This window comes from Aulonocara stuartgranti, assembly GCF_965226115.1.
Source record: "Aulonocara stuartgranti genome assembly, chromosome: 3".
Lineage (NCBI taxonomy): Eukaryota > Metazoa > Chordata > Actinopteri > Cichliformes > Cichlidae > Aulonocara > Aulonocara stuartgranti.
This window is the reverse complement of record NC_138941.1, coordinates 35,670,603-35,693,775: the sequence shown is the minus strand read 5'-3', so window position 1 is coordinate 35,693,775 and position 23,173 is coordinate 35,670,603. Positions and strand designations below refer to the sequence as shown.

At 40.4% G+C, this 23,173-nt stretch overlaps 2 protein-coding genes across 2 annotated transcripts in view; one reads left to right on the top strand and one right to left on the bottom strand.

Moving 5' to 3' along the window:
• The window catches only part of LOC309703945 (uncharacterized protein), a 102,907-nt gene extending 82,677 nt beyond the window's left edge, over positions 1-20,230 (top strand). Inside the window, exon 2 of the mRNA XM_082528867.1 lies at positions 17,765-20,230. Coding sequence (XP_082384993.1) covers positions 18,046-19,434 — 1,389 coding nt within the window. The 5' untranslated portion in view covers positions 17,765-18,045 and the 3' untranslated portion in view covers positions 19,435-20,230. The remainder of the gene's footprint in view (positions 1-17,764) is intronic.
• Positions 8,082-13,182, bottom strand: LOC309702147 (uncharacterized protein). Its single transcript, XM_082526587.1, has 11 exons — positions 13,062-13,182; positions 12,457-12,517; positions 12,101-12,364; positions 11,795-12,001; positions 11,355-11,692; positions 10,816-10,877; positions 10,575-10,723; positions 9,790-10,478; positions 9,219-9,280; positions 8,949-9,097; positions 8,082-8,857 (listed from the first exon to the last, which is right to left on the bottom strand). The coding sequence occupies exons 2-11, from the start codon at positions 12,497-12,499 to the stop codon at positions 8,769-8,771; spliced, it is 2,052 nt and encodes a 683-aa protein (XP_082382713.1). The 5' UTR covers positions 12,500-12,517; positions 13,062-13,182; the 3' UTR covers positions 8,082-8,768.
• Positions 20,231-23,173: the final 2,943 nt, after the last annotated feature.

Genomic DNA, 23,173 nt, shown 5'->3' with positions numbered 1-23,173 from the left:
TGTGGCAGTTGTTGGAGCAGTTGTTGTTGTGGGCACTACTGTGGTAGTTGTAGCTGTGGTGGTAGTTGTGGGAGCAGACGTTGTTGTTGGTACTACTGTGGTAGTTGTAGCTGTGGCGGTAGTTGTGGGAGCGGATGTTGTTGTTGGAGCTGCTGTGGCAGTTGTTGGAGCAGATGTTGTTGTGGGCACTACTGTGGTAGTTGTAGCTGTGGCGGTAGTTGTGGGAGCGGATGTTGTTGTTGGAGCTGCTGTGGTAGTTGTAGCTGTGACGGTAGTTGTGGGAGCGGATTTTGTTGTTGGAGCTGCTGTGTTAGTTGTTGGAGCAGATGTTGTTGTGGGCACTACTGTGGTAGTTGTAGCTGTGGCGGTAGTTGTTGGAGCAGATGTTGTTGTGGGCACTACTGTGGTAGTTGTAGCTGTGACGGTAGTTGTGGGAGCGGATTTTGTTGTTGGAGCTGCTGTGTTAGTTGTTGGAGCAGATGTTGTTGTGGGTACTACTGTGGTAGTTGTAGCTGTGGCGGTAGTTGTGGGAGCGGATGTTGTTGTTGGAGCTGCTGTGGTAGTTGTTGGAGCAGATGTTGTTGTGGGCACTACTGTGGTAGTTGTAGCTGTGGTGGTAGTTGTGGAAGGAGATGTTGTTGTTGGAGCTGCTGTGGTAGTTGTTGGAGCAGATGTTGTTGTGGGTACTACTGTGGTAGTTGTAGCTGTGGTGGTAGTTGTGGGAGCAGACGTTGTTGTTGGTACTACTGTGGTAGTTGTAGCTGTGGTGGTAGTTGTGGGAGCAGATGTTGTTGTTGGAGCTGCTGTTATAGTTGTTGTTGGTGCTGCAGTGATAGTTGAAGCTGTTGTTGTTGGAGCTTCTGTGGTTGTGGTTGCAGCTCCTGTAATTGTCATTGGCGTAAAAATGGACATTGTTCCTGTATAGGTGTTAGATGTAAATGAAAAATCACAGGAATATCACAGGAATGATTGTTGCTATGTTTGTATATGCCGCCATCTTACCCATTAAAATCAAGAACATAGATATAAACCATTTAACAATCATTCTGCTTTCCATTTAACCTGTAAAAATAAACAGTACATTTATTCACCATGTGAAAACAATTCAACACATCAAATTTTAATCTATAACTCACATAATGTATTTATTTAAATAAAATAAATACTAATAAACTGGCTGCTCATTTATTCTCAGGAGATCACATAAAATCCTTTTAACATGAAATTCTTGATCACAAAAACGAAGAACACAAAAACTTTCATGCTGGATTGCACATATATGAATATATATAAGTTGTATCATAGAAACATCAATATCAGTTGATAATCTCATGCAAAGAGAGCAAAATTTGGGAGTTTCTAGATTGCGGCCCAACTCTAAATAAGTAATTTTCTTAAATATGTGAAATAATAAGAAATTTACTTACCTGAAATGAGAATATATATTGAAAAGTTACTGATTCGCATCTGATGTTTATCTATGATATGTCTATATTGCAACCCTTTTACCTTATGCAACAGTCCACATGGATATGTTGAATCGAAAAGCTGAAGGACCTTAATGAAGAACAAATATACTGCCTGTCAATATATATTGGCTTTGTCCATTACCATACACCCTTCTTTTGTTCTATGAGTCAGTGGTGAACTTTGTATCACAAAAGAACTTCTTTGTTAGTGATAATAAATATAAATAATTCTAACCTTGAGCTGTTATTCAAAGTAGTTATTTGTAAGTCATGCAAATCTATTTAAATACTGAATCCATTTCGGGTCAACAGGTAGTGAAGCTTGCTAAAATTCAATTTCAATGTTGGATTACGTTTCAAGGAAGTTTGTTTCAATGAGCAATTTTAAAATACTGTGCAATTTAAATCTTTTGTTCATCACATAAGAAAAAGGACTGTAATATGTTAGAACTACAACTAACTGCTTCACCAGCATCACAATTTACATTTTACATTTTCAAAACAAAGGCAAACTGCATTGAACCATGTTTAATAGTAATATAAGCAGATGAACTCGTAATATTCATATAAGGAGCAGATATATGTGCTTCGATAGTTGTTGTCGTTCTCACAGTGATTGTTGTTTCTGCACTAGAAGAAGGAAGAAGGAAGTGTTGCATTTGTTGCATTTTCCACTATTGTTGTTGTAGGTGTGTATAACATCATGGTGGTTGCTGTAGAAGCTTGTGCCATAGTAGTCACAAAATTTGCCGGTTCAAGTACAGTTGTTGCTGAAGTATTAGTTGTAGCAGCAGGTGTCACAGTTACTGCAGTTGTTGTTTGAATAGTTTTTTCTGTTGTCATTGTATTGGCGGTCATAGCTCTCACAGTTACTGATGCTGGTTTTGAAGGGGCAGCAGTTGTTGTCATAGTGCAATTGGCAGTTGGTGTCAGTCACGTTGTTGTGACAGTGACTGGAACCACTTTTTCAAAAATGGATTAACATATATATTTGTGTACAGATGATGTTTTATTAGCTAATAATGTCTTGAACTACTAGAAACTACCACAACTTTGTTACTGTAAAATACATCACTAACACTTACAAATGGTGGAGTCATCAATTGTCATCTTAGAGTAAAGGTGTATGTGTGTGCACCTGAAAATGACGGTGGAAAGCCACAATAACCACACAATAACCACAAGAAGCTCCCCAGAAGCCAGGGGTAGACAGAGATGTATCCAGGACAACCGGGCCATTGGCAGCCCCCAAGAGTACTGAGGACCTAAGGCCAAACATCATGGCGATATCAATGGTAAACCTTATGATTTTGTTCATTCGTGGAGACTTAAGAAAACCACTTAAGAATGAGGTCAGTAGGCTTTGATCTGGTAAGAGGTATAAAGATTCAAAGTGATCCAAAGATCCAAAGTGCCATCCATCCATTTTTTGCCAGTTATCAGTGTTCGGGTGGCAGGACTAGCAGTCTGAGAAGAAAAGCTCAGATTTCCCTCACCCCAGCAACCTCTTCCAGCTTATCTGGGGTGGGGGGGAGGGGGGGTGGGGGGGACCCAAAGATGTTCTTGTGAGTCCTGAATCTGCCTGGTGCCTTCTCTTGGTAGGACGTCCCCAGAAGACCTCACCTAGGAGGCATCCTAATCAGATGCCTGAACCACCTCATACGGCTCCTTTTGATGAGAGGAACAACCTCTCTAGTCTTAGGCCTTTTCGAATGGCCTAGGTCTTCACCACATCTCTTAGGGAGAGCTCAGCCATTAAAAGAAAGGAACTAATTTCTGCCACTTGTTTTTCCAATCTCATTCTTTTGGTCACCAACCAGCGCTCATCAGTATAGATGAAGGTAGGAACAGAGACTGACCACTAAATCATCAGCGTCACTTTTACATTCAGCTCTCTTTTCACCACAATAGATCAGTAGATCAAGAGTGATTCCATTCAATACAATTTTAATTCAAGCTTAAAGGAGCTTCATGTTGTAAGGCAGACCCTACAGTAATACAGCAAAAATTCCAACAATCAAACCCCCTGTGAGCAAGGTCTTGGTGGGAAGTGGGAAGCAAAAACCCTCTTTTAACAGGAAGAAACCTCCTCTACCATGACCAGTTGGGGGTGAGGGGAGTGACACAGAACAAAGACACACTGTGGTACAGAGCCAGAGGCTAATATTAACTAATGCAAAGAAATTAGATGCAAAGAGCTGTATAAATACATACCAAGTAAAAGAAGGAAAATGCATCATGGGAAACCCAGCAGCCTAGGCCTATAGCATTGTAAATAATGGAAGGGTCCCCTGATCCAGCTGTAACAATGTGCTTTATCAAAAAGGAAAGTTTTAAGCCCAACCTTAAAAGTAGAGGGTGTCTCTCTCCCTCACTCTCTCTAATCCAAACTTGGGGTTAGTACCACAGAAGAGAGGCCGGGCTCTGCCTTCCATTCTAATTTTAAATAACTTACCACAAGTAAGCCAGCAGTCTGAGAGTGCTCTAATGGAGTGATATGGTACTATGAGGACTTTAAGATAATATAGCGAGTGATTATTTAAGATGTATGTGAGGAAAAAGAATTTTAAATTCATGTCTGGATTTAACAATGACCCAGTGAAAGAAGCCAGAATCAGTGAAATATGCTCTCTCTTTCTAGTCACTGTCAGTAGTCTCAATGCAGCATTTTGGACTAACTGAAGGTTTTTCAGGGAATCTTTTGAGTTATTCCTGTCCATGCTGTGTCCTGCATTTGGGTCCAATCCTACCTGCCACGGCACCTCACATGCAGGGATTTGCTCAAGTCTATTCTCTGGTGTTAAGTTTGTGGTGTTCCAGTAATTTATTTACTATTTTAGTTTGTTATTTATTTCCCTAATGAGTTCTCAGTGGGACTGAAGGATAATTAGAGTAATGAAACACAGTTTAGTCAGGGCCTTGTCTTTGTGCTATGTGTTTATGAAGGTGTCTGTTTGTTACCTTTGTGTGTTCCCATGCCATTTGGGTTCCTTGTTGTTTTTGCCTCAAGGACTTCATACTGCTGGTACTACTTGTCTCCCACCATTAAAAAGTACACTTTAAGTTTATCTGCATGTTTAATTTTTAAATCATATTGATCTCTTCAGTGGTCTTTCATGCCATTTCTTGACTTTTCTTTAGTTTGATCATGATTTAGATGTCCCATTTCTCTCTTAAAAAATGGGAAAAAATATATATACATATCATCATAAAATGAAAATGACTGTTTCTGACCCCCTCGCTGTAGAGCGAAGTTCTCTGTTCTCAGTTACTAATCTTCCCTTTTTTGCTTTTTTACAACATACTTCATTGTTATGGAACGCCAGGACTGCCATAATGAATTAATTAAATACACCATTAAATAATTAATTAAATATGTCAATAATTAATTAAAATTGGAATTAATTAATTAAATAAATAGTTATGGCACATGTAATTAATTAATTATTGACACATTTAATTAATTATTTATGTGTTTCACATTTTAATTAATTATTGACACATGTAATTAATTAATTATTCACACATTTAATTAATTATTTATGTATTTCGCATTTTAATTAATTATTGACATATTTAAATAATTATTGACACATTTAATTAATTATTTAATGATATATTTATTTATTTCATTTTGGCAGTCCTGGCGCCTGGCTCTCATCATGAAATAATTTTATCTGTCAGCCTCACCCATCAAACTCAGGGGGCGGGGTTAACGCTGATCGAGTCAAAACCATTGCTTTTGCCTGGTGGCCATTGTTTCTAGCACACAACAACCGGCACGTGGAAGCTAACAGAACTGAACTTTGAAAAACCCTGTTTGTGTGTCACCAAATACCGTTTTAATATTTTTTTAGCCGAGAATGTAGTGGTTTAATCTTCATGTGTCTGGTCGGTTTGTCAAGATACAGCCTCTTTGCAAAAGTGCTTCGATGATGTCGGAGATGTCTGCCCAGTCTCACGGCAAAGCGTGGGATAGACCCGCTCGCCTCGCAAGCAATCCCACCGACAAAGCGCAGGCCCCGGTACACAGCTGTAGTAACCCCCGCTGACTTCTTTTACTGAGGTTATATTTATCGGTGTTTTATTTCCTGAAGTTCTTATGTGTCCTACGTGTTTCAGTCGCCAATTCTGAATTATAACTAACATTAAAAAAATGTTTAAGGAGGAGAGAGAGCAAATAAATCTGTTTAACATCTGATCTTTGGGTTTTTGTTCAGTAATCAGCGTGACCTGTGTATAAACACATAAAAGAGATAACGTTGGTGTTTCTGTCATGTAGTAACTGCTGGCTTTAACTGTACAAAGGTTGTTCGACACTATGAAACACATACAGACTTCATGATGTTCGGCTAATATTTTTATAGTGAATATTAATCATGAGGGTAAACGGCCCTGTACACCACGGAGCGAGGTCAGCATATCCACGATATCCTCAGCTCCATGAGTTAACACAAAGTTTCCCAGCTGACTATCTAACTGCCGACTATTCCAGAGACGTGAAAATATACAGCATAAAGAAAAGTGTAAGAGACTCAGCAGCAGATTAGAATAACAGTTATACATTTAATAAATCACCAAATGAATCCAAGAAACGAGCAAACCTGTTCCGACAATTTGAGTTTGTATTCCCTCAGCTGCAGACTCGCTGCTGTTTAAATGTCAAACATAGACTCAGTCTGCCTTCACATTTGATATGAGGCCAGCACGTATAGTGGCTGTGTCCTGTTTTAAGATCATACATGTAAAATTGATGCTCTCAATTATGGAGACAGGCAAATGGTTCATGTATGTCTGATGTGTGTTTATTCCTCCCTAAATATCGTTGGTGAAGTTCGCCATGCACGTCAGATTTTCCTGCGCATTTTTATACCTCTGCCAACAGAGAGAGAAAAAAATCACATTCTAACAGACAGCTGGTGCTTAGAATACAGTTGAATAACTATTAAAAAACAGATGATATTTAGATGATAGTTCAGTCTAACACATGTGCCAGTGAACCATTAAACGTCTGTGAAACTATGCAGTTATGAAACGTAACTTTAACCTCAGCCAAACCGATTTGCTCAGTTGTAAATAAAACAGCGAAGTAAACGTGACCCAACAGACAGAACCTGAGTGAATGAAGTCCAGCGTTTAACCACTGAGAGCTAAAACTCAGCTGAGGTTTCAAAGCTGTGTGCCGGTGATTGGACATCAGCCGCTGATGAAGCTGTTCGCCTATAAAGTGCTCTGTAAGGAAACAAGCTCCAGCAGCTCTGCGCTCGGGGAAAACACTATATTAACTTATCTTGTGCAGAAAAATGCGCTGACATTGCTTTATATCGAGCACCGGCTGCCCAGTTAAACTGTGACTATCACCAGGTAACGTAGGCGTGTTTCTTGAATTAGCAGCAGGTGTTAAACAGCTGACAGATGAGGAGGAGGATGCATGCAGGTAAACTGAGGGTCTGTTGAGCTGATCGCTGGTTTCGTGAGAAAAATGTCAGCTCGTTCTTTATGTTACAGAAGCACAGAGACACAAGACCAGGCGGAAAGAGACGATCGTTCGGTGAAAATGAGAATCTGCGAATGCAACATGTGGAACACGGAGAGTGGAATATGTAAACAAACCGGTTAACGTAACCCCCTGCGTGCACTCTGCATGCTAATTGTTAGCAGAGCTAGTGAAATCTCTGAAAACATCTGAGCACTTTTGCAAACATGTTCTATGTTGACAACCTGACCAGACATACGGCGCGACATTCGCGGCTAAAACACTGTTAAAAGTGTAGCTGGTGACAGAAAAACGGGGTATTTTAAAACTACACCACCACCATTGCTGCCTGTGATTTGATCTGCATTCTGGGATACCTGGCTGCCCCAAGTCTACACAAGCAATTGATTATCTAGGATCGACCTGTTTTGACTTACTTTGCACGGCAACCAATCAAATGTTAGAGAAGCTGCATGGGCAGCGTTAACCCCGCCCCCTGAGTTTGATGGGTGAGGCTGACAGATAAAATTATTTCATGATGAGAGCCAGGCGCCAGGACTGCCAAAATGAAATAAATAAATATATCATTAAATAATTAATTAAATGTGTCAATAATTAATTAAATGTGTCAATAATTAATTAAAATGTGAAATACATAAATAATTAATTAAATGTGTCAATAATTAATTAAAATGTGAAATACATAAATAAATAATTAAATGTGTGAATAATTAATTAATTACATGTGCCATAACTATTTATTTAATTAATTAATTCCAATTTTAATTAATTATTGACACATTTAATTAATTATTTAATGGTGTATTTAATTAATTCATTATGGCAGTCCTGGCGTTCCATACATGGTACCTCTGCAGTTCACTTGATATCATGAGTGGTCTTCTTGCCCCATCCAAAAAAAGATAGCCTTGTGTTTGTGCTTGTTTTTGCTCTACAGTTGCCCTTAACTAAGCGATTTAAGGCAACTAATAGAAGGCCCTGAAGTCAATAATCAATAGTAATCTACAAAGCAGCATTACATGTCTGAATACTTTTGGGTGTATGTTTTATCTTTATCATCCTGAACAACACTGACAGTACTGAGTAGAGTTTAAATAAAGAGAAACAGAGCTCAATTCTCTGTATAAATCTTCAATTTGTTTAATGCAAGCAGTTTCAGTATATCATGACAGATTTTTTCTTTAGAAGGAAAAAGGAATTATTACATTGATGTAGTCTATACATTTTGGGGGTTTTTTATTCCTAATTTGCGTAACCTACTTGTATTTTTTATTATTACTATGCTGTATTATAATTATACAAAATAAATGCAAAGTTGCACACACTATCACACGATTTAAACATATGAAACATGATTGGGTAATCATACAGGGCGTTATTCACATAGCTTATGTTTCAGGAATGCCACAGTCAGTCAAACTGTCCATTTGATGGAGGAGCAGTGCGGTGACGAGGAGTGTGACGATTACATATCACAAATTCTTCTCCCGATTTCATAGGGTATTACTCATTAATGACACACGTTACACACATTACCCTTTCAGTGGATAAAGTTATTCCCATCATAGATGGGATTCCATCTCCTACTTAAATATGCAATCATGATGAAGTAGATGCATTTTTAAAAATATGCTTCATTATTATTGTGTGTGTTACCCAATTTAGTATCTAATTCTTGCGAAGCCATTCTTTGCACTTTACCAGAAGGTCCTCTTGGATTTTCAATGTGAACAACGTCCCTTTTTCATAGCCAATCACAGCAGACATTTCCAAAAGGAATTCCACAAGAGCATCAGGACATGTTATTGGTGGCCTGACATGAGCCATGACAGCAGCACCATACAGGATGCAGTGAGTAGACTGCTCTTGTGGATCACTCCACTATTTACCTCTGTAAATGGGAAGGGGGAGAAAAGTCTTTAACAAATGGTTCTAAGATATTGCAATTCCTTTTTAATATGATTGCATTAAAAATTGCTTACTTGTGCCATTGACAACAACACTGGTAGGGTCAATGTTGAAGGCTGTTATGTTTGAGGCAGCATTGATTAAAACAATTCCAATGTCAGTTATATTAGGGACCCCTGAAGATGGAAATCCAATGTTCATTTCATTGATAATTGATCCACTTCTGCAAAATGAATAAATAAAAATATTGTGTTATTTTCATAATTGTATTAATATTATTATTGTTGTTGTTGTTATTATTGTTGCATTTGTAAATTTCCATCCGTATATAAAACAGGAATTACCTGAATAAAGTCACTGTCAGTGACCGGAATGAGTTCAATCGTTGTATATAAAACGGTGTAAGCTGCAAAAACACAAAATATTCTCTGAATACATGTGCTATATTGTTAGGTTTTGCATTTATTTATTTTCCAAAACAAACACTGAATTATAATGCAATATGTAACTTTATGCAATAATATATAATTTTATCAACTGTTCATACAATTTCCATTTCGATGGTCACATATTGAATCCATTTCCCTTTTCATTTTACTGATAAAAGCAGACAGGACTTGTCAGAAGCACTCACATTTTTTAACATAGAAAATTAAATTTGTTTGCACATTTGTTTTTACTGTGAAGATCATGCAAATGTTTCTAATTTTCACTATCCAATCAGGTTCCAAACTATGATGGGAAATTTACTACACTTGTATTTCAAAAGAAAATTCTAAATATTTGTAAAGAAGATGAAAAATACAAAGAAATCTATCATTATGCACATATACTGCAATACTATAATAGCTCGTGTTTTCTTTTTTTTAATAATATGCATATGTTTGGGTATGACATTTTAAGATGGATACTTACTGTTGTTTCTATGAGCGTCCTTCGATTTCTAAATGCTGTAGATGTAGAATTCGCCAAGTCTTGTGTGAATGTTTCATTTGAGGTGAATGTAAGCTTTACTTCTGTTACTGGCTCAGCTGTTGTAATTGTTACAGGTGTAGTGGTTGTAGGAGTCGTTGTGGTTGTGGTTGTGTTTGTAGTATTCATTGTCGTTGCAGTGTTTACAGGTGTAGTTGAAGCTGTTGTAGACACTGTAGTTGTATTTGTTCCTGGTGTGGTGTTTGTAAGATTTGCTATGGTTGCATTTGTAGGGGTAGTCATCATTGGTGTTGTAGCATTCACAGGTGTAGTTGAAGCTGTTGTAGACACTGTAGTTGTATTTGTTCCTGGTGTGGTGTTTGTAAGATTTGCTGTGGTTGCGTTTGTAGGGGTAGTCATCATTGGTGTTGTAGTATTCACAGGTGTAGTTGAAGCTGTTGTAGACACTGTAGTTGTATTTGTTCCTGGTGTGGTGTTTGTAAGATTTGCTGTGGTTGCGTTTGTAGGGGTAGTCATCATTGGTGTTGTAGCATTCACAGGTGTAGTTGAAGCTGTTGTAGACACTGTAGTTGTATTTGTTCCTGGTGTGGTGTTTGTAAGATTTGCTATGGTTGCATTTGTAACTGCAGTCATCATTGGTGTTGTAGCGCTCACAGTTGTAGTTGAAGCTACTGTTAAATGCCAAGAAAAGAAAACAAGCCGATGGTTTAACAAAAAGTTTTAAGATATTGTGAGTTTAAAGTATAATAACATGAAATATTGCTTACCTATTTCACGGACAACCACAGAGTTTGTGGTAATGTTGAAGGCTGTTATATTTGAGGCTGAATTGATCAAAACATTTGCAATATCAGTTGTATTCGGCACAGCTGAAGATCCAAACTCAATCCTTATGTCACTGATAATTGATCCACTCCTGCAAAATGAATAACCAAAAATATTGTTTTATTTTCATTACTGTATGACACATACTGTTAAAAATTAATCTGTATATAAAAAGGGAATTACCTGAATGAAGTCACTCTCAGTGACCGGAATGATTTAAATGTTGCCTTGTAAAAAGGTGTAAGCTGCAGAAAAACAAAATAATCTCGGAATATATGTGCTATATTTTTAGGGTTTGTGATTCTTTATTTTCCAAAGCAAACATTGCATTTACGCTGCAATAAGTCATTTGCCAAGTTTGTTTACAATTCATAGAATTTCAGTTTCTTTGGTTACATATTGAATCTGTTTCTTTTTTAACTAAATATTTTTAATCGTTGAAAAAACTCAACAACACAGAAATGCTAATAAAAGCATACCAATTTGCAGGACTTTTCAAAAGCATTCAAATTTAAAACATGATCCAGTAATACAAAGTTATATGTGCATGCACATTTGTTTATACTGCTGTAATCATGTGAATAATTCCAATTGTCTCTTGCTTACTCTATGCAATCATATAGAGGTACATGTAATGTCACACTAAAATTACTTTTTTTTTTTAAGTTATGTGTGTATGTGCATGCATATGTTTGGGTATGAAACTTCAAAAGGATACTTACAGCTGTCTCTACAAGCGTGCTTCGACTTGCAAATTGTGGAGAGTTAGAATCCGCCAAGGCTGGTGTGAAGTTTTCATTTGAGGTGAATGTCAACAATAGTCCTGTTACTGGTTCAGCTGTTGTAGTTGTTACAGGTGTGGTGGTTGTAGGAGTCGTTGTGTTTGTGTTTGTAGGTGCAGTCATCATTGGTGTTGCAGTGTTTACAGGTGTAGTTGAAACTGTTGTAGGCACCGCAGATGTGTTTGTTATAGGTGTGATGTTTGTAACATTTGCTGTGATTGTGTTTGTAACTGTAGTCATCATTGGTGTTGTAGCACTCACAGCTGTGTTTGAAGCCACTGTAAATGCCAAAAAAACAACAACAAAAAAACAAGCCTATTTGAACAAACAGTGTTAAGGTATTGTGACTTTCAAGAACAATAACATGAAATATTGCTTACTGATTAAAGGTGTGGTTGTTGTAGGAGTCGTTGTGTTTGTAGGTGCAGTCATCATTGGTGTTGCAGTGTTTACAGGTGTAGTTGAAACTGTTGTAGGCACCGCAGATGTGTTTGTTGTAGGTGTGGTGTTTGTAACATTTGCTGTGATTGTGTTTGTAACTGTAGTCATCATTGGTGTTGTAGCGCTCACAGTTGTGTTTGAAACCACTGTAAATGCCAAAAAAAGAAAAAGAAAACAAGCCTGTTTGAACAAACAGTGTTAAGATATTGTGACTTTCAAGAACAATAACATGAAATATTGCTTACTGATTACAGGTGTGGTGGTTGTAGGAGTCGTTGTGTTTGTAGGTGCAGTCATCATTGGTGTTGCAGTGTTTACAGGTGTAGTTGAAACTGTTGTAGGCACCGCAGATGTGTTTGTTGTAGGTGTGGTGTTTGTAACATTTGCTGTGTTTGTGTTTGTAGATGCAGTCATCATTGGTGTTGTAGTGCTAGTAGTCGAATTTCCAGATGTTGTTGGAACTCCAGTTGTTGTGGCAGTAACTGCTGTGCTCACAAGCTTTATTACCACTGTATGCAAAAATCACAACAATAAAGGCTTTTTATAAAGCTTTCTTTTGTATTTGTATTTTATTTTATTTTTTAATAAAGGAGTAACTTACCTATAAATGTCAATAAAGCTTTAAAGATTTGTTTGTTACCCATTGTGGCTGGCTCTTGAACCTGTAGTATTTGACAGTACAAGTATTTACACAGCAATAAACAACAACAAAACAACAAACATATTAATGTACTTTCAAATCTATAGATATATTTATATTAGTTTTAAGCACATGTTAACCTTTTCCTTATTTAGGCTATTTGCAATTCAGTTTGCTTTTCGAAAATCAAAACTAATTTGTGCTGCTGTTTTGGACTATGTTGGTCAATGCTAAAAAGAAAGAATTAACATCACCAAAACCCTCAACTGCTATCATTAACTATAACACTACACTTATTTGCCCTGATTATGAAATCTAATCCTGTTACTGATAATTATTCACTTTTAAAATACTATTAAAGATACTGGTTCTGTTTTTCTGTAGCATGACTAGAACAAAAAAAAAAAACTAAACAATTTCTTAAACTGCATTTCATAAAAAAGAAAAGAAAAGAAAAAATCATGAGCAAAAATAACATAAATAAATAGCAATAATCTGTTTTATAGATACAATTAGAAACACTTGCACTCCCTGTATATGGACTATATATGAAGCAATGCACTTACCCTGAGCAATGGTCTAATGTGAAAGCAGCTGCTTCGGGTGACTGCTCCCTGTTCTTGTATGATGCCACTAATTTATTCAGGTTTTATATCTGTTCCTCTGAGCTTATGACACGTCAGTGAAATATGAAACAAAAGCATTTACTTCCTGAATAACTGATTCATTGCCAATCCAGAGTTCTGTGGTTCATTCCTTTCACATGACTTAACCAGATGTCATTAGCTTAGCGGTTGAACAGGCAGGGCTGCAATTCTTCAAACTCAATCTGTTAGAGCAGGTTCTGCTCTTTGATTGTGTGATTTTCTTTTTCACACAGACGAGTGTAAACATCTATCATAAATTGAATTTTGATTTGAAATCCACTATGGGAGCAAAGCTGCAAAACTTGTTACTCCTTCCATTACATTCATGTGGTTCTGCTACGCCCACTGTCTACTGACATTCACATCAAACCTGGTCTTTTCTTTTTCTTTGTTTCCTTTGGGTTTTTCCTTCTTTGCTCCTCGTTTACTGTGCATTAGTTTTGTTTTGTTTTTTGTCTTGTAGTATTTTATTATTTCAGTGGTGGGTGTGCCATTTACTTTAAAAAGATGACGCCACATGTGGAAAACTAATGCCACGTGTGGCGATGTGGAGACTACACTTTAGATGTTCCATTTGTTTGTGAATCAAACAAATGTATATTGTGTACTCCAAACATGCCTGACATTTACCTGCATACTATTTGGTACTGCACCTCAGTTAGACACTTTTGAAGTCAAATTACAGGTCGCCTTTCACACTTTTTGAGCTGCTGGATGCCAGTGTACCTGTAACTCTATATCTCAGTCAGCTTATCATCAGTGCAAGGTCTACCTACTTATTTTCTCTGTACAGCTCTTACTATTCCTAAGAATGTCACCTGTTATGGTCCGTGGGAGTGGCAGGGTTTTTCCACTGTGTGTCATGTCTCCTCCTCTGTGCAGAGCTGTCCTTGTTCTCTCTCGTGAGCTGCACCTGGAGCTGATTAACGCAGCAGCATTTAAATCCAGCTTTGACAACTACCTTTCACCAGAACGTCAGCTAACCAGCGTTAGCATCAGGCGATTCATGTATTTTGCTATCTTTGTGCTTAGACTCACCTTGCTTTCTCTTGTCTCTAATTTTATCCACTGACATTCTCTCCACGAGTGCACAGTTCCTTTCAACCCGGTCGCTTGACCTACCTGCCCAATCTCAGCCATAGCTCTGGTAAGGTCTCGACTTACATTCTCACCTGCCTGCCTCCCTGTTGAACTCACGGATCATCTCAGATTGGATCAATTGCACACTCACTTGCACATTCTGTCAGGGGCTGGGTCTGTGACCCACCGTTTTATGTTGTTTTTTATTTTTTGTATTTTTCTGTATTAATATAATGTCACATTCATGTACTATTCTTTTTTTTATGTTTATTTATAAGATTTTAAGACAATTACATAAAATCACACCAGACAAAGGAAGCAATGATATCTAAGCACGAAAAGAAAGACAAAAACTAAAAAACACACACAAAAAAAACCAAAAAAAACCCAGAACAGAACAGAACAGGAAAACAATAGAATAGAATAGAATTAAAATAGAATTCAACTTTATTGTCATTGCACATGTTACAGGTACAGGGCAATGAAATGCAGTTTGCATCCATCCAGAAGTGCTTTAGCCATGATAGAGATATATTACAATATATATTAGAGATATTACAGATATGTAAGTATATTACAGAAATGAGTCTATTATGGTATGTTATAATGTACACGGTATGAAGTATGTTATGAATATTCTATAACTATAAGTATGTACAGGCTGTAGTGAGTACAAGCTATGTACAGGCTATGACCAGGATATAAATATGAAAAAAAAACTATGCAGAATATGATATTTAAAAAAAGAAATCTGAGATATACAGTTATACAGAAATGTGAACTATGCAGGTTATAAACAGTTGTGGGATTAAAAATTATTGTATGTAGAGAATGATTATTTACACAGAGCTATACAGTAGCAGTTAAGATAAGTGAGATATGTGGATAATTTCTACAGAGGCTATATAAAGTGCTAGTGGTTGTGAGTGGTGGTTCAGTCCATGTTATTATTTTGTGTTTGAGGGTACAGTTGTCCATTGTGTGTGTGTGTAGGTGGTTGTGGGTGTGTGTATGTCCAGTCCATGAGTTTAACGTGGGTCAGATGTCAGGAGGCAGAGTTCAGGAGTCTGACATCTGTGGGGAAGAAGCTGTTCCGGTACCTGGTGGTCTTAGGCTCCTGTAGCGCCTCCCAGAGGGCAGGAGGGTGAAGAGTCCATGTGATGGGAGACTGGGGTCTTTGATGATTTTCCCAGCCCTTTTCAGACACCGCTTCCTGTAGATGTCCTTTATGGCAGGAAGTGGTGTTCCGGCAATGCTCTGGGCAGTCCACGATGAGCTCCTTAGTCTTCTCGGTGTTAAGCAGCAGGTTGTTTGTGTCGCACCACTCAAACAAGACAAGAAAATAAAAATGACAGTCCAAATCAAAAGTTCAAGAGAAATGCTAGTGTCCAAAGAAGATGATCTTTTGTGTGAGGTTATTGTCATAGTTACTCTCATACTCCTGCTCAAAATCATATTCATGTCTTTTGTCATAGTTGTCTAGCTTTTCCCAGTTTAGATTTTAATTTTAGTTTTGCCTCTGTTCATTTTTGCCTTTTGTTTTGTATTCATGTTTCTCGGTCAAGTCAACAGTACGTTGTTTGTTAAGATTAAATTCCGTGTCTGGGACTTCCGGTTGAGCTTTGATGGACTAGGACACGAGTTTGGGAACTCACGTCGACTTCGATTAAATTGTTATTCATTCTTGCATAATCCTAGTCCTGTTTTAGTCTGTAGTTTGTTGTGTTGAGAAGTTTTACTTGGGCCTGCGTAAAATGGCAGCAAAAAATATTAAAACTCGCAGTACTATTCAAACATCACTAAGGTCTAGTTTGCAAACCACATCCACATCCTCGAGTGAGCCGTTGTCTCCTGTAAAGCCCCCCTTGTGCCAAGCTAATCCTGATATTGAAGCTCTCAAGGTCGAGTTGCTGGCTTCGCTGAGGAAAGATATCACCAATATTTTTTAAAAAGAACTTCAGGTTACTCTTGGTGATGCTTTGTCTACCATTAAGTTTTACCAGCAAGCGCAGCTGGCAATCGATAAAACTGCTAATGACGCTACCGTGTCCAAGCTAAAAGGTACGGTCAGGGAGATGGAGCACGCGGTTACTGTTTGCTCTGATAATATAGCTGAGATGAAAAACACTATGAAGGGCCTCCCAGCTAACGTAGCCAAGCTGGAAAATAAATGTGAAGAGTTGGAGTCTAGGACGCAGTGTAACAATGTTAGGATAGTGGGAGTGCCGGAGGGCCCTGACACATGCACCAATGCTGCCGTAGCCTCCTTGCTAAAGGAAGCATTTGATCTGGGGAAGAAGGTACTTTTGGATCGGTCCCACAGGAACCTCCAACCCAGACCTAAGCCTGGCGACCGTCCACGAGCCATTGTATGCAGGCTTCATTACCACACTGACTGTGTTGACATTTTACGACATGCTAGAGAACGCCGACAGATTAAAGTTGGAGACCTGACCATCTCAGTCTTCCCCGACTATACTGCTATGGTAGCACGGGCTTGTGCTGCATTCAACACGGTCAGGCAGCAATTCCATGGCATTGAAGGTGTTCGGTATGGCCTGTTTCATCTAGTGCGACTTCTCATCACACATAAGGGTGTTGAGAAGGACTTTGTTTCAGCGGAGGAAGCCAGTAATTATGTCAAAACTTTGATCTCTGGGTGAGCTTCAATAGCCATTCAGTTTGGTACTGTAATGCTACTAAGGGTTTACACTCTCGTTAGGTTTAACGCTTCCTGTGCATCATTTTCTTAGGGCGTTGCGCTAGTTATTGTACTGTTGGTCTGCTGTTTCATTTTATTTTCATTGTTATATAATGAGACTAAATCCTATGTTATACTCATGTACTTCGGATCAGTCCAGCACAATATTTTCTAAGCTTACTGCATTGATTTGCACAGGACTCGTTTTGTTTTGTTTTTTTATGCACTTCTGTTGTAGTTGTTTTTTGTTAAATGTTCAGCAACAACGGGGGTGTTTTGTTTTGTTTTGTACATGTTTATTGTTGTGCGCACACTGTTATACAGTAGGGAAGGTGGCGGGAGTGTTTTTCTCTCTTGTTTTTACTTTTATTCAGGCTCCAGTTAGTCCAGTCACTTTGGTGAATCATTTTTGCTACTTTGGGGTACACTGCTTTCTCCTTTGTTCTGTTCTGTGGAGACCTGTGTTAGGATGCCCGGGTCGTTGACCCAGGGTTTTTGAGTTTATTATATTATTTATAATTTCTAGTCTTTGGTTTCTTTGAGTTCTGTCTTATGGTTTATGTCTCTGTCTTCTCTAGTTGCTCTGTCTCCCCTGTCAGCTGTATCCCTTGTCTATTTCATGTCTCTGTGTATCCTTAGTTGCTATATCCCCGTGTCCAGTCAGTGTCTGTGTCTGCCCTGGTCCCACGTCTCTGTTCCCTCTGTTGTAGTGCCTGCATGTGAGTCTGTGTCTTTTGTTCAGTCTGTGTTATGGGTTTCCTGTTTTACTTTGAAAGTCCATGTCTGATGTTAATGTGTCTGGTTTGCTTCCCCTTGTCTCGTTAGGCCTGATTTTCCCCAGCTGTGTTTCCCTCCTGTTACCCATTCCCTGATTGCTCCCTCTGTGTATTTAAGCCCTGTGTTTCTCTGTGTCTGTGTCGTGATCTACCGTTTACCTAGCTGTGTGTTCTGGCAGTCCTCTGGTTTAAGTTTATTTTGATTTTTTTTTTCCCCCCCAGTTATATTATATTTTGAGGTTTACATTAAAGCTGTTTTGAGTTCACGACTGTCTCCGGAGTCTGCACCTTGGGTCCTATTCCTGTCTGCACACAGCCACACATAACAGAAGATCGCGACCAGAACATGGACCCCGCAGACTCTTTTTCCTCGGAGTACAACACTGAGATGGAGCGGATGGTGAGCCTGCTCGACCGCATCGCCCAGTCCCCGGATTTAAGGACCATGGCAGTTGGGCTGAGTGCGGTGGAGGCCATTATTCAATATAACCCCTGGCTTAGCCAGTTTGCTAAGGACACTGAGTTGGGGAACACCATAACTGCCTGGAGAGAGCAAGTCAGGGCTGGTGAGCTTGCTCTCTCACTCACTACATCTTCCCCACCGCCGCCCCAGGACAACGCACACTCTGCCTCATCGCCACTGCAGGCTTCCTCTCCTTCCCCACACCAGCCGGGACCTTGTTCGCCTGTCCATTCGCCTGCCTTTTTCCTGGCGGCTGTGTGGTCGGAGGATGAGGAGGAGGTCTCCATTTCTCCACCGGTTCCCGGTCCCTCGTCTAGAAGGAAGCGACGCCACCGTCGCTCCTCTCCTCGGTCATCCGTCCAGCAACCTGCCTCCGCTGGAGCATCCGAGGGGCCCGTCCAGCCTCCTGCCTCCGCTGGAGGGTCCGAGGGACCGCTTCAGCCGTCTGTTCCCACTGGAGGGTCCGAGGAACCGCTCCAGCCATCTCCTGTCTTTGCTGGAGGGTCCAAGGGGCCCGTTCAGCCTCCTATCTCCGCTGGAGGGTCCGAGGGGCCCGTTCAGCCTTCTGTCTTCGCTGGAGGGTCCAAGGGGCCCGTTCAGCCTTCTGTCTTCGCTGGAGGGTCCGAGGGGCCCGTTCAGCCTCTTGCCTCGTCAGCTGGGGGTCCGGGACGACCCAGCCAGCACATCCCAGTGTCTGCTGATGGTTCTGGCGAGGCCATTCAGCCACCACCGGCTCCACCGCCTGCAGCCTCTGCAGCTCCGCCTGGTCCAGCCTCTGCAGCCCCGCCTGGTCCAGCCTCAGCCTCTGCAGCCCCGCCTGGTCCAGCCTCAGCCTCTGCATCTCCGCCTGGTCCAGCCTCAGCCTCTGCATCTCCGCCTGGTCCAGCCTCAGCCTCTGCAGCTCCGCCCGGTCTAGCCTCCGAGTGTTCAGCTTCGTCTGCACCTGAGGTCCCCATGCCGTCTGGGCCTGCTCGGCCTGCTCGTTCCGTCCGGCCTGCTCGTCCTGCACGTCCCGTCCGGCCTGCACGTCCTGTCTGGCCTGCTCGTCCTGGACGTTGTTGCCGTCATGGACGGCCCCCTGAACTACGCCGGTGCCTCCCACCCGGCCGGCCTCCTGACCTGCTCCGTCGCCGCTGGTGCCTCCCGCCTGCCCGGCCCCCTGAACTGTTTTCTGGGCTCTTGGGCCGTCAGCCTCTGGGCCGCCCACCTGACCTGCCCGGGTTTGGACTGTTGTGCCTCAGCCTCCAGGCCGGCCCCCTGAACTTTTTGTGAACAATTTTTCCTGGCCGCCTGCCCTTGTCGTGAGCCTGTTTTTTGTTCTGTTGCATTCCGGGCTCCGGTGTTTGCACTTTTTTTTTTGTTTGTTTCTGGCTCCTTGTTTGGGAGCCAGCCCTTTAGGAGGGGGTGTTGTTAGGATGCCTGGGTCGTTGACCCAGGGTATTTGAGTTTATTATATTATTTATAATTTCTAGTTTTTGGTTTCTTTGAGTTCTGTCTTATGGTTTATGTCTCTGTCTTCTCTAGTTGCTCTGTCTCCCCTGTCAGCTGTATCCCTTGTCTAGTTCATGTCTCTGTGTATCCTTAGTTGCTATATCCCCGTGTCCAGTCAGTGTCTGTGTCTGCCCTGGTCCCACGTCTCTGTTCCCTCTGTTGTAGTGCCTGCATGTGAGTCTGTGTCTTTTGTTCAGTCTGTGTTATAGGTTTCCTGTTTTACTTTGAAAGTCCATGTCTGATGTTAATGTGTCTGGTTTGCTTCCCCTTGTCTCGTTAGGCCTGATTTTCCCCAGCTGTGTTTCCCTCCTGTTACCCATTCCCTGATTGCTCCCTCTGTGTATTTAAGCCCTGTGTTTCTCTGTGTCGCGATCTACCGTTTATTTGGCTGTGTGTTCTGTCAGTCCTCTGGTTTAAGTTTATTTAGATTTTTTTTTTTCCCAGTTATGTTATATTTTGAGTTTTACATTAAAGCTGTTTTGAGTTCATGACTGTCTCCGGAGTCTGCACCTTGGGTCCTATTCCTGTCTGCACACAGCCACACATAACAACCTGGGGTGTATTTGTTTCCAGGGTTATTGGGGGGGGGCTGTCTCTTTTCGGCTCTTTACGGCCACTGGCATTTTAGTTGTTGTTGTGTTTTGTTTATTTATTCTTCTTTATGAATGGCTAATGGCAATATACACCCCAGCATTGTTGGGTCAAGCATAGGGATGGGTACCGGTATCCGGTGCCATAATGGCACCGGTTCTGGCATAAACAGTAGTAACCAGACCAAAAAGCAGCGCACATTTCGGTGCTTTTTTTTTTTCCTGAGATGTCATACACTTTGGATTCCAGCCAATCATTCTACGTTTGTGAGCGTAGTAGGTGGGCCCAGGTACGTACGTTCTTTTAGAGCAGAGCTACAGATTAAAAATGCCCAAAGCGAAGCGGTCAAAGTCTGGCTGTACTTCACAGCAAAAGATGCAAACTCAGCAGCCTGCAACAAGTGCTTTAAGGTGATACTGTGCAAAGGAGGTAACTCCTCGAATCTGATGAAACACCTGGCGACGTATAGCATTTTGTTAAAAGCTGAGAAATGCGCCGTATTTGATAGCTTGCAGCGAGACCTCACACCATGCACATCTACTGCGGGTGGGTTGCCTGTTATCTGACCCGGAGTTAGCAACATCCCCCAAAAACACGAAGAGTAGAGTCCTGGCCCCTAGCCCTGCCAGTGTAGCAGAAATGATGACGGATGATGATGGCAGCAGCAGCAGTTATTCTCTGCGTGAGTAGCTTAATGTTGTTCGTGTGTAATTTACGTTGAGTAGGCTAACCTCGTTATTAAATTATTGCATGTAAGGTGAACTAGCAAACATCATCATGGCTACATGCGGCTGTCCTCTTGTTTGATGGCAAATGCTCCCTTCACCCTGGCCAAAAAGGCTAAAATGACCAAAGAAAAAGTGGAAAACAGCTAAATATGAGAGGTTTTTGGACAAAGTTTATTTTTTCCATTGTTTAAGCACTGCTTCCAGCCAAGAGTGATGCCACATATCCCCTATAGCTGCAGAAAAGGTTAACATTGTTATCTTTTTACAAAAAAAAAGCAGCTGAACATGAGAGGTTTTTGGACCAATTTTGTGTTCTCCATTCTTTAAGCACCGGCACCGTTTCAAAAGTACCGGTTTGGTACTGGTATCGGATAAAACCTAAACGATACCCATCCCTAGTTAAGCATGCCTCTTAGATTTATTAGTTGGAATATTAGAGGTATGGGTAACCCTGTTAAGTGATCTAAGGTTTTCACTCACTTGAAACATCAAAATTCTGATATAGCATTTTTACAGGAGACTCATCTTCGCATTAAAGATCGTTATAGGTTATATTGCCCTTGGGTGGGTCAGCTCTTTCACTCAAATTTTAATTGAAAAGCTAGAGGAGTGGCCATTCTCATTAATAAGAAAGTTCAATTCTCTTTGTTATCACTGATAGGAATGGTAGATACATCATTGTTGCTGGTACTCTAATGCAGAAAAAGATTTTGTTGGTAAATGTATATGCCCCGAATTTTGATGATGCTGAACTTGCTAATACATTGCTGAGTAACATCCCCTTTTTGAATACTCATTTTGTTAGGTCTGTGTTTCCACAAGCCCCGCTGGTTCAGAAACGTATTCTCGTTAACGACAAAAGCAAGACGAACATCTTTTACTAGCTAGCAAGGGAGGCCCCAGCCGGTGTCTCAGAAAGCACTCTGAATCCTACCGCAATAACCCCAACGACGGCCTCGCTTGCTGCCTTTTATTGGGAAAACAGTTCACACAATACACGTCACAGCAAAGCAACGCCCACCATAAAACCCCCCAAATGGTTCTAAGACAAGGCACTATGTGTGTGTATGTGTAAACATCTGTATGCATGTGAGAATGTGTGTGTGTATGTGAGAATGTGTGTGTGTGTGTGAGAATGTGTGTGTGTGGAACAACATTTAGTATGATGATCTGGGAACAACACCAGCACGACGATATCAGATCGTGCATTCCGTTACTCCCCAACACTGGCTATGGTTTGAAAATACACCCCACCCCTAACGGCTGCACCTCCCGAAAAATTTTGTCAGGGCTCTTATCTCACTTCTTTATTTCAAGCAATCAACAGAAAATTTCACAGTTATATTTTTATATAAGGTTTTTAAGGCGTTGGTGTTAATTTTTCAGTAACATGAGCCCAGCGGCAGCAGCAACGCTAGGCTAACACTAACAAGCTAGCAAGATTATAAACCTGGTGCTAAACTAAGAGAAGCCAAAAAATCTGTTTGAATAAGAGTAAACATTTACTCACCAAGTCAGTGTATCAGGTAAAGATCCACAGCAATGACAACAATAATATCTTGAGCTGACGCTTTTCCAGGTTTGCTCAACATATTCCAGAAAAAAGTGCTGGCACCATGAACATGCGGACTGATCCATGATAGGGAGGAGGACGGTAGTGACGGGGCATTTTCAAAAAACATCTTTCATCCTTCCGCACTGAGAAGCAAAACTTCCAGCTTACTTAGTTTTTCTAAGTTAAGACAACTCAAATAAATTGAGTTGATCAGCGTTTTTGCATAAAAAGTACTGGTAACTTACTTAAATTGAGTTCTAATAACAAATTGATTAAAAATTGAGTTCAGCCTACTTAATATTTTTAATTAAACACAATATTAGATTTTACAGTAATTACACAGTTATTACTAATTAGTTATTGTTTAATTATGTCAATCACATACAACAAATAAACAGGCCACCTTCCCATTGTCTGAAGGGTGTTTTTATGGTGGTAATGCTGTGAGCTGGTTCCCTCAGATAAGGTTTGGGGGTAACTCAGAGCTGGCAAACCACAGTTTATGGAAAAATTATGATGGGTTATCCAATTTTGAAGTCACCAACTGCTTTACTTAGACTAACATAATTCTTGACTTGGACTATCCCACCTTAAGAAGTCCTTATATTCTCCTAACAAATTCCCTATCTGCTTTTTAATAATATTG

What these genes read in the sequence shown, in the direction of transcription:
- LOC309702147 (XM_082526587.1), bottom strand. Translation starts at nt 12,499, where the DNA reads ATGGGTAACAAACAAATCTTTAAAGCTTTATTGACATTTATAG. An exon ending in AACCACCACACCTGTAATCA is followed by an intron (nt 12,002 to 12,100) that starts GTAAGCAATATT and finishes TGGCATTTACAG; the next exon opens with TGGTTTCAAACACAACTGTG. An exon ending in TGTGGTTGTCCGTGAAATAG is followed by an intron (nt 10,479 to 10,574) that starts GTAAGCAATATT and finishes GGCATTTAACAG; the next exon opens with TAGCTTCAACTACAACTGTG.